Here is an 11,872-nt window from a genome sequence, read left to right as displayed (position 1 = left end):
TTCTGCACAGGATGCTGGATCCTCTAAAGACCAGTCTACTCATAATGAAGCAGATAAAGAGGATGACTCCTCTGTATCACCTACAGCTTCAGATATGGTAGCCCCCGTTGCACCACAGATCCATCACAGTTTAACTGTGTTGAACAAACCATTTGCGTTTGATCTTGTTTATCTTTTTGAAGAATACAAACTTTCAAAAAACAGTGCTAGGCGAAAAGCCTATCATGCAAAGTATTCTGAAAAAGAAAAACAACGTGTTAAACGAAAATGGAAAGAAGAAATGAATAAGCAGCAAAAGCATATTCTTTTCTTTGATTTTGTTGAAAATATTTATATTTCAAACAACACTTTAAATGTTGTTAAAACTGATTTTGTCAAGGAAGAAGATAAAATGGTAGTTCAGTCAAGCCATCCACCTTTGGAGACTGTTCTCATCACCCACATGGGAGTTGAGATAACTGCTTCACCTTTCAAAATCTCGGAAACTGTTTCCAGAGATCCTGAGAAGGACAAGATTCTCAAAGAAACAAAAAATGTTATTTCTGAAAATAACTTTGTGAATCTTGCTCTTCATACGATCGGACAACAGTTAGATCGGATTGAAGAAAAGGTTGAAAAACCTGATCCTATTCCTTTGGTTTTGAATACAGATCAACCAAAGAAAATAATTGAAAAACCTTTAATTATCTTACCTGAAAGTCGAGCCAAAATTGATTTTAAAAATCTCCAGGCAAAGACTTTAAATAAGATTGACCAAATGCTTAATGATCTGAAAAGAGAACAGCCTTCTACTAGTGCTTTGTCTAACAAAGAAATAGAAGAAGAAGTTCTAATTGAAACTACAAAAGAGTCTTCTAACGATCACTCCTCTGAAGAAAAGGATCTTGATTTACTTGAAAAGAATTTTCAAGATATAATTTTAAAACCTGAAATCGCCAGATTTTCTTCAAAAGGACCTCAACCAATGAGTCTAACGAAGAACTGGTATTCCAAGCCTACTTCTCCTGATTTACAATTTGAAGAAAAAGTTTTTCAAAACCAATCTTCTTACTCTGCTGACAAGGTTTACGAATGAAATATTGATGGTTTCTCTGAACAAGAAATCATGAATACCATGAGTAAAATGTCCCTTGTAGCAAATGCTTATGTGAATAATAATATCAGACAACCTGATATTGTTAAGATTTTAACACAAGGATTTTCCGGTGTTTTAAGAAACTGGTAGGATAAACACCTAACCAGAGATGCTAAGGAAACCATTCAGAACGCTGTCAAGTGTAATGATGAAGGGTTACCAATTTTTGATGAAACCATTGGATCTGCCAAATCTGATGGAGTTAATCCTTTGATTTATACAATTTTAAAGCATTTTATTGGTACACCATCTGATATAACTAGTCGCATCAGTGACCAGTTAAATAATCTTAGATGTCATCAGATGTCTGATTATAGATGGTACCAAGATGTTTTTATTTCAAAAGTAATGCTTCGTGATGATAGCCAGAAGCCTTACTGGAAGGAGAAATTTATTGATGGTTTACCTCGCTTGTTTGCATACAAAGTGAAGGATGAACTTACTATTACTGGGTCTCTTAATTACGACACATACACCTATGGTGATATCTGTGCAGTAATCAAGAAACTTGGTATTAGTATGTGTAATGATCAAAGAATGCTCCGAGAGCAGATGAGAAATAGCAAGAAAGCCAAATACGAAATGGGAACATTTTGTGAACAATTTGGACTTCCTGCTATAGCTCCCTCTAAAAGGTGACACAAGTTTTCTAAACCTCATGGTGGTATCAGGAGAAAACCCCATGATGAATTTTATAAGAAAACTTATAAAAAACCATTTTCTAAGCCATTTTCTAAGAAAAAGAAATCAAAAGATTTTTCTCAAGGAAAATGTTATATCTGTGGCAATCCAGGACATTTTGCTAATAAATGCCCCCAGAAAGCCAAAAAAGATAAAAAATTTTAAAAAAAAAGCTTAATCAGTTGAATATTGATAATAATGATAAAGAAGAACTATTTCGACTCCTAGAAATAGCTTCGTCTTCATCATCTGATATCCTTGAATTCAGTTCTAGTGATTCAGAATATCATTTAGAAACTGAATTTCCAGATTCTACTGGTCCTAAGCTAGGTTGCAATTGTAATGATACTTGTATTCAGAATAAAGGAAAGACAATTCATGTCTTAACCAAATCTGAAGAACAAGAGAATTTATTGCTAATCTTGATTTCTCAAATAACAAATCCTGAGCTTAAAAAAGAATATCTTCTTAAGTTAAGAAAGGTTATGGTTCGTCAAGAACCAGAAACCCCTAAGCAAATGATTAGTTTTCAAGAAACCTTGGAAAGATTTCAAAAGAAAAAACCCAAGGAAATTTCTACAAATGATTTACAACACGAAATAAATCTTGTTAAAAAAGAAAATCGTTGAACTCAGATCTGAGGTTAACAACCTTAAGTCTGAAAATGATATTTTAAAACAAGAATTTTTAGTGTTTAAAATTGATAAACAACTTGATCAGGATATTCCTTCTGATAATGAGCAAACAAATGATTCTGGTTCAAGCCAACATGAGTTAGCTGCTGATAACCAGATTTGTTTGATCCATCATACCATTCCTCCAAAATGGTTTTCAAGGGTTACTATCGTAGTCGCCCATGATTTTCAATTTTCTGTTGTTGCTATGATTGATTCTGGATCAGACCTGAATTGCATTCAGGAAGGACTCATTCCTAGCAAATATTTTGAAAAATCCTCTGAGAGATTGTTTTCTGCGAATGGCTCTCAGATGAAAATTACTTATGAGCTTAACAACGCTTATGTTTGTCAAAATAGTGTTTGCTTTAAAATCCCTTCTGTTTTAGTCAAAAACATGTCTGACAAAGTGATTTTAGGCATTCCATTTATTTCTGCTTTATATCATTTTTTGACTGAAAAAGATGGTATTACAACCGATCCTTTTGGTCAAAAGGTCAAATTCAATTTTGCATCTTGTCAAGAGATTAATTAAGATAAAGGTTTGAAATCTTTGCTTTCTGCAAAGTAAAAACATCTTAATTTCCTCCAACAGGAAATAAGATACAAAAAGATTTCCGATCAATTATCTTCACCAATTTTGATTTCAAAAATTGATGATTTTAACAAGCGTCTTGTTTTTTATGTTTGTTCTGATTTACCAAATACTTTTTGGCATAGGAAGAAACACATCGTTTCTCTACCCTATATCAAAAACTTTAATGAAAACACAATCACCACTAAAGCCAGACCAATTCAGATGAATAGTCAGACTTTAGAATTCTGCAAAAAGGAAATTGCAGATTTAGAGAAAAAAGGCATAATTAGGGAAAGCAAGTCACCTTGGTCTTGTCCAGCCTTCTATGTCTGGAAAAAAGCTGAGCTAGAGAGAGGTACCCCTCGTCTAGTCATTAATTATAAACCTTTGAACAAAGTCTTACAGTGGATTAGGTACCCTATTCCCAACAAAAATGACTTAATTCATAGGTTAAGTGATGCTGTAGTCTTTTCTAAATTTGACCTCAAATCTGGGTTTTGGCAAATCCAGATAGTCGAGTCAGACCGGTATAAGACTGCTTTTGTTACCCCCTTTGGTCATTACGAATGGAATGTGATGCCATTCGGTCTCAAAAATGCCCCAAGTGAGTTTCAACATATCATGAACGATATTTTTAATTCGTTCTCTGCTTTACCATCGTTTATATAGATGATGTCCTTGTTTTTTCAAAGTCTATTGATGAACACTGGAAACACTTGAATTCGTTTCTAGATATCATTAGACTCAATGGTCTTGTCGTTTCTGCGAGAAAGATCAAATTATTCCAAACCAAGATCAGATTCCTTGGTTATGATATTTCTGAAGGGAAAATCAGGCCCATCCAAAGAGCCATTGATTTTGCCGACAAATTCCCTGATGTCATTCTTGACAAAAACCAATTACAGAGATTTTTAGGATCTCTAATTATGTTGCTGATTTCTACAAGGATATGAGGAAACAATGTCGTCCTTTGTTCAAACGACTTCTTTCCAATCCTCCTCCTTGGACAGAAATCCATACTAAAATAGTGAGGAAAATCAAAGCACATGTCAAGACTCTTCCGTGCCTTGGTATCCCCACTTCTGATTCATTTAAAATCGTTGAAACAGATGCCTCAAACATCGGTTATGGTGGCATTCTGAAACAATCTGTTTCACCAGGTTCTTCCGAACAAATTGTTCGTTTCCATTCTGGAACCTGGAATCCTGCATAAGAAAAATATAGTACTATTAAACAAGAGATTTTATCTATAGTACTATGTATTTCTAAATTCCATATCTTCTATCTTTCCCTTGCTTCTCTTTCTTCTCTTCTTCTTTAGTCAGCTCCGACTTTTCATTCTTCTCGCTGGTCACTGATGCGACTAGTTATATCAGATGGTGTACCAATAAAATACTTTAAAATTGTATAAATCAAAGTATTAACTCCATCAGATTGGGCAGATCCAATATATATATGGGATCATTAATGCCAGTTGAATCGTAAAGTCATGAGGTCAAAGTCGATTGATATCCTGAGAGATTGTCCAAACCCGTGAAAATGCCACAAACATTACAAAGATGACGGCTTGTAGGTTTGTGGGTTCATGATCGGGCAGGTCTAATCGTCTTGATTCTCGGTGCACGAGTAATATTATGTCACGACACGAGTGATGCTACAAACATGCAGAAAGGATTCACGGAAATCGGAATCCATTCCTCCGTGTGATGTCTGTTCGTGAATCTTTTCGGGCAGCTAGAGACTAGAGTGCTTTTTTACTCATCATTTTACATATTATTTATATTTTTAATATTTTTTAAAATTTTTTTTAATTTTTTTCTCTTAAATTAATTGAATTTTTCTATTTATCATCCATACACCATACATTTAATAAGTAAAAAAAATTAAAAATTAAAAAATTATTTATGACATGTGATGGTACGCATAGATGATAAGTAGAATTTTTTAACTATTAATTACAATTAATGATGGTCTCCCAACTCATGATTTTTATTTTCGGATTAAGAAATTGAACCTATAACGTATTTACAATTAATTTACTTTAGCTAGATGGTACGTACCATGCACCTTCTTGGTGATATAATATTGAAACTTGGTGATATAATATTGAAAGAGTAATGTCAAGTTCAAGTCTCAAATAGACAAGTTGATCCCATACAAGTATTTTGTAAAAAAGTGGGTCTCACTAATAAATAATAATATTTTTTCACACTTTTTTTTAGATGAGATTCATCTTTTTACAAAGAATTGTATGAAATTTGTCTATTTAAAACTTGGACAAATAATTTCTGAACCTTTGAAACCCGATCACATATATAGCATGTACTTATCCCTTGGTACGTAACGATAAAAGGTGCACTTAGTTATGAAAAAGAATTGAGAACCTTTCAATTATTTTTTAAGGCATTTTCAATCCTATAAACTACTCCTACGTTCAATCCAATCATACATGTTTTCACATGATGGCACATGGGTTTTTCTGTTTGGCTGAAAATGAAACTTAGAAAATTGAATGGTTGTAACATACTTGATCACAAAGATTCGTACCAACATTGGAAATGGAAGTTATTAGATTTATATATACTGACTAGCTAGGCGCGCTATAGGTTACTCATGTAAGTAAGTCCAAGCGTGATTTGATCCCAACCTAACAAGCTTCAAAGTTACTCGATCCCGAGTTTAGTCACCTGCATGCATGATCAGGGTGATTTGTGCCCTGCACTCAGAGATCATGCTCTATTAATCACAAGAGATCAGCAGTAAGAGCAAGAGGTTTACAACTGAGGCTGGGCATCTAGAGATCATAATCCCCATGACATGTGCATCGCCCTGGTAGCAGAGGCTCACCATACGAGTACTGGAGATTAGAAAGCCTGTAGCGTTCTGAATTGTAGTTATATGTAAATCAGCATGGTAAGCAAACAGAACCATATATGCCTGTCTGTTGGAGCGAATTGCATGGATGATCGGGCCGAGGGCTGCCCCCTCTTCCCCTGATCAGCACTGCTTAATTCCCCCCTGATCTGTTAAAAGATAAAGAGCGAATAACCAGTACCCCGGCCATGAATTTCTAGGGTTTTTTTGTTTCCCTGAAAAAGAACACTACTGAATTATGTACAAAACTTAATTTAACCTGATCTCGTCTGTTCGGTTATATTATTGTTGTTCGATCTTATTCACCAGAAGATCGAAGCAAAGTACTAAATGGAATAGATCGAGAAAATAGACTGCAGTAGTACTACTATATAATAATGTACACGTTATTTTACATGACCTATATATATATAGTTTTGTTTTCTAGAAAGGCAATTGACAACTAACAATGCAGAAAACTCCAAGAGTCCATATAGTCAGTGCCAAATCATGCTTATCGCTCATGTTGCACTGCCAGGTTGTGCTGGCTAGTGGTATTACCTTCCAATGTGCCCACATATATGGGTCCTGTTTTAATTAATTTCTTTAGACCATAAAAGAAAAAACAAGGAAATTAAAGCACATTCATCTCCTATAAAACCCTAGGTTCACTTCATCAAATACACACTCAAATTTGCTCTAGAGGCCTTTCCCTATTTCACAAACCATCCATTAATTATTTTGGTTTTCTGTGAAATGGCTTCTAAGGCTTTAGCATCTGGTGCCCTCCTCCTCTCTCTCAACCTCCTTTTCTTTGTGATGGTCAGTTCTACTTATGTCCCTTGCCCACCACCCCCAAAGGGTCACAAACACCACCATCACAAGCCCTCCCCGGCACCGAAGCCCACTTGCCCCAAGGACACCCTTAAGTTGGGGGTGTGCGCCAACTTGTTGAATGACTTGGTACACCTTGTTGTCGGTACCCCACCAAAGACCCCTTGCTGCAGCCTCATTGAGGGTCTTGTGGATCTCGAAGCAGCTGTTTGCCTTTGCACCGCCATTAAAGCTAATATCTTGGGCATCAACCTTAACGTCCCCCTGTCATTGAGCTTGCTGCTCAACTACTGCGGAAAGAAGGTCCCCTCTGGCTTCCAGTGCGCATAAATCTACCCTAGATTTCACCATGTATCGTTTACTCTTTATTTTAATTTCCACTTCCCCATTGATCCCTTTTATAATCGTGTGACTGGGCTTTGGCTTGTTTATTTACGTATGCTATAAGCATTTATATATCAATAATTTGTTGCTGTTTCATTGTTTCGATGGATGCAAGGTTCCTCACCTTCATCTATTTTCGACTAAGTAGGGATCATCTTATGCTGTAAAAATAAACTGACACTGTTCCAGAATGAAGTGAATTATATATTTGTGTTCATTGTGTTTACTTCTTGCTCTCTAATTAGTATAGCTTGCGATTACTTCCATCTAGAAAGTATTTATGCTGTTTCAATCTTCTGTACAAGGATCATGTGGAGGAGATTATGGGGATTCTTTAATCTGCTTTAAGATTTGGTTCCTAGCTAGCTAGGAAAGCTCGATTCAATCAATGGTTCTGAGTAAGTCTCTACTCCTGCATGGGTGTTATTTATTGTTCCCCAAGATGGAAGAGAATAGCATTTATACTCCTCTCTTTAAGATCACGTGTACTGGTTAAAAAAAAAGAAAAAGTTTCAGTTAACCCTCTTCCAACCAGATTATGCCTTCTCATTCATTCCATAGATCTAGCAGCGGAAAATACAGCATGCTAATGTGCTATATAGGTCTTGGAGGACAGCAAACTACTTTTTTGTAATATTTATTAAGGATCATACAAGTGGACACCTAATAATTAAAAGCAAATGGAACACTACTAGATTAATTGGTGAATTTGCGGTAGAAACAAACGAAGCCCTAACAATGCTCATTAATATGCAGCTCATTTTTTTTTTTTTTTTTTTAATAAAGATGGAGGTCGAGCCTCCTTATTATAAATCATCCTCATCGAAAGGCTGTGGAGAAACCCGTGGAACAATAAAGAATAAAGCCTCCCAAAAAAACCAACAAAGCCAAAGCAAAAACCAAAACCAATCTAAGGCCTCTACCCAGAACTTTTTTTTGATCTAATAAAAGAACAACCCCCCTTATCCAAAAGAAAATGACACCGGAGACAACGAGGAAGCTCAGAACTATTATTCCAAATCTAGCAAACACCTGCAGCACCCATGCGTGCAAATCCAGCTGCCAAAAAATTGCACTCCCTATATATATGGCGAAAACAATAACATAGCACTCCCTATATAGTATCCAGCTCACTTAATATGCATTAATAGAGGGGAAAAAAAGAGAGATTGTCATCACTAGTACTTATTAATATCAAATCAAGCAGGAATCAGTACATGAATCGATCGCCTCATGGCAGCTCTCGGCCTTGAGAGCGTTCAATATAATTATATAGTGTAGGCATCATAGCAGAGACAAAGTGAAGCACGTACTTACAGCTGCGGAACAGGAGACTTCTATAAGACTACATGTATATGATGTCGTCTCAACAAATGGCATGAAAATTAAGTCGATGCATGGCATAGACGTTGGGTCTTGCTGTTATCTTCCCAAGACTATGGCTTGTTTTTGGAATTTCCATCAAGATATTTTTCGTGTATGGAGCTTCGACTATGATTTTCTGGCTTCTAAAGGATTGTGACAGAAAGTTGAGACTTTGATAAAGATATTGGACGTTTGAGTAGATCAGATAGCTATCGTTACTGCAATCCTCACTTTACACTCTCCTGTATACTATTTTCAGTTTACTTTTCCTACACCACTCTCTGTCCGATACTATATATGAATTCTCCGCATGCATGATCGATGGCTTCATGTATTATACTTGTATCTGCTCCTTTGTTTACAAGGAAAATCCAAATATTTATTTAATTTCCATTTTCCATCTTGAAAAAATAACCCTGAAAACTCCTATTCACAATGATAAATTTATTTTCAAAATCATACTTAAAAAGTAATTATAAACTTGTTCAATGTTTATGTGGCAGCTGAATATATAAAGCTAGTTTATAAGATATTGTATTCATAAATCTTCTAGGACTGTGATTGTTATTGAAGGCTTCGGTTTGATAAGTTTCCCAACAAACAAAACCAAAAGAAAAATCTAATTACTCCATTAATTCAATTTCAGAACTAATGAATAATGAATTAATTTTTATTATATATCTTAGGAAAATTCAAGTCTAATAGATCACTCGCACCAAATTAATAAAAAGTTCCCAAACGCAATTATTTCATGTTAACAATGAAAGAATGGGTCGAAAATGAGAAGCAAAATATTATATATATATATATAGGTTCACGTGTCCACATCGTGAAATGAACTCATGAACTCAACAATAATACATATCTGTACCGCGTACTGCAAACCCTATGCTCTATATATGATCTGCTTAGATTCGGCTAGATCACAAATTTCCTTTTATTATAAGCCAAAAAAAATAAATTTTGAGGATGGACAAGAAATGTAACCCCATGACATGCATGCCTTGCTGTAACTTTCAGAGATATAGTTCAAAACCATGCAGAATCACTCTGAAGCACATCCCACATAAAGACAATAAAAGATATTAACTCAGAGATGCAAGACTCTGCAACAAAGAGATAAAGTAAATATATAAGAAATCATGGAAAACAAACAGTAGAAGCCATGGGAATCTGTGAAACTGAACCGGTTCTGATGTCGAATACGTTCACAGTTGTACCGATCAGACAGTCACGGATTTGAAATTGAAATTCGCGAAGGACCAACAACGCTCCAAATTAACCGCCCAATTTAATTTCACAATGGAAGTACTCTTGAAATGCTCTATAAGTTTCCATGGTTTTTAGCAAAATTGATGTTCTAATTTGATACATGGCCCTCAGTTTTGCTTCCTTGTCAGAGAAAATAGTCACGGGTGCTCATAAAATTCCGCTATATAGTCCTAGCCGACTCCTAGGTCGATCAAACCCTAAAACCCATCACAACCCAATCGAAATTTCTAGCAGTAAGCTGCTTCGAGGACCCAAAGCCATGGGTCCAAAGGTTAATGCCATGATCTTCATCTCCTTGATTTTCACGTTGAACGTTTTGTCACTAGCACTTGCTTGTGCTCCATGCACACAGCCACACCCACCTTCCCACCGTCCAAGCCATCCGAAAATACCACACCCCAAACCACCAACTGCGAAACATCCCCCACATCATGGAGGGCACCCAAAAGGATCCCCACCAACCAAAAACCCGCCTGCACCTCCCGTAATTGTTCCGCCAATTATTATATCGCCACCTATAGTTACACCGCCGGTATCTAACCCACCTGTGACATTTCCACCTCCTTCTTCTCCCTACCCACCCTACACTGGTAACCCTCCTTCTGGAGGCGGTGGTGGCGGCGGCGGAGGAGGAGGTGGCGGCGGTGGTGGTGGAGGTGGAGGTGGAGGTGGAGGTGGTGTTCCTGGTCTCAACCCTCCGCCTTCCCCTCAACCAACTTGTCCTATCAATGCCCTTAAACTAGGGCTTTGTGTAGATGTGCTTGGAGGTTTGGTGCATGTTGGATTAGGCAACCCTGTTGAGAATGTATGCTGCCCGGTGCTTAAAGGTCTGCTTGAACTTGAGGCGGCTGTTTGTCTTTGCACTACCATAAGGATTAAGCTTCTCAACCTCAACATTTTCATCCCCCTCGCCCTTCAAGTCCTACTAACTTGTGGGATGACTCCTCCTCCTGGTTTCGTGTGTCCTCCTCTCCTATAAGGTTTCTTTTTTTTTCTTTTTTCTTTTTTTTCTTTTTTTTTTAATGCGCTTAACTAATGCTGTTCGTTATTTAATAATGTTTCCGAGTCTTATTAGAGTTTGGTAGTTTTTGCGTCTCCGGTGCTTTTGTTTTTTGAGTTACTCCTTGCAAAGTAATTGACTTATAATCGTGGTGCTGCGACTGCGTCCGGTAGAAAAGAAAGATACACGAGTTCGTGCTGCTTGGAGAATTAATGGTTCCACTATGTCTCTCATGAGGTACTCATGTATTTGAAGAGGGTTAAGCCATCTTTGTTATGTCTTGAAGTAATGATCTGCTCAGAAAAGAGAAGGAAAAAGTCTCAATACGCGGGTCTTCTTGCAATAACTGAGAAGGAAAAAGTCTCAATACGCGGGTCTTCTTGCAATAACTCTTTGCTTGGGATCGAATTGTCAGAATCTCTGCTAGACTTCTTGGATGTTCCTAACAATATTAGGACTTTACATTTTTTTTTTCTTTAGGTGGAGCTTCATATATTTCGTGTGCACGTTCTTGGCCGGTCGTTTCTCTTTTTGAATAAATTCTTCATTGCTAAAAATAAAAGATCCGAGCTGCATGGTTGTCTCTGATCAGTATCTTTGTTAAGAAATTATATATATATATATATATATATATATATATATATATATATATTTCTTAAAAGTTTACTTTTTTTTCCTATCCATTTTCGAATTAATTCGTTTTACTTTTACTTTATAATTAAGTTGGCAGCAGGCATGCATAGAAAACCTCACATTTTATATATTGATATGATGCAGTACCTGTAATTTATATAATTTTCAAGTGACTTCTGAAATTTAAACGCTAGCTCATCATGTTTTTCCTGAATTGAGGCATTTCTACACCAAAAGTACAAATATTCAATATGACTCACTCACTTCAGGATCTACTGATCAGGGAAGAGAAGAAGTAGTCCATCTTAAACGGAAAAAACATTACCAGTCAAGGAGAGGGAAGAAATGTTAATATAAAATGTGAGAAAAAAGTACTTGCCGTTGTATTCCCCGGATTGGATAGACGTCGACGTAATTACTAAAATATAAGGGGTATTTTCTGTTTATCCATATATGGAATGCCT

General features: G+C 36.3%; 2 protein-coding genes across 2 annotated transcripts; both read left to right on the top strand.

Annotated features, from left to right (window-relative positions):
* Positions 1 to 6,568: 6,568 nt before the first annotated feature.
* On the top strand, positions 6,569 to 7,355 carry LOC121234765 (14 kDa proline-rich protein DC2.15-like). The gene has a single exon (XM_041130854.1). The coding sequence runs from the start codon at positions 6,677 to 6,679 to the stop codon at positions 7,082 to 7,084; it is 408 nt and encodes a 135-aa protein (XP_040986788.1). The 5' UTR covers positions 6,569 to 6,676; the 3' UTR covers positions 7,085 to 7,355.
* Positions 7,356 to 9,951: 2,596 nt separating this feature from the next.
* Positions 9,952 to 11,099, top strand: LOC121234764 (36.4 kDa proline-rich protein). The gene has a single exon (XM_041130853.1). It carries the CDS (start codon positions 10,035 to 10,037, stop codon positions 10,752 to 10,754), a length of 720 nt encoding a protein of 239 aa, XP_040986787.1. The 5' UTR covers positions 9,952 to 10,034; the 3' UTR covers positions 10,755 to 11,099.
* Positions 11,100 to 11,872: the final 773 nt, after the last annotated feature.

The sequence above is a fragment of the Juglans microcarpa x Juglans regia genome, chromosome 6D (genome assembly GCF_004785595.1).
Source record: "Juglans microcarpa x Juglans regia isolate MS1-56 chromosome 6D, Jm3101_v1.0, whole genome shotgun sequence".
Lineage (NCBI taxonomy): Eukaryota > Viridiplantae > Streptophyta > Magnoliopsida > Fagales > Juglandaceae > Juglans > Juglans microcarpa x Juglans regia.
This window is presented reverse-complemented; position numbering and strand designations above follow the sequence as displayed.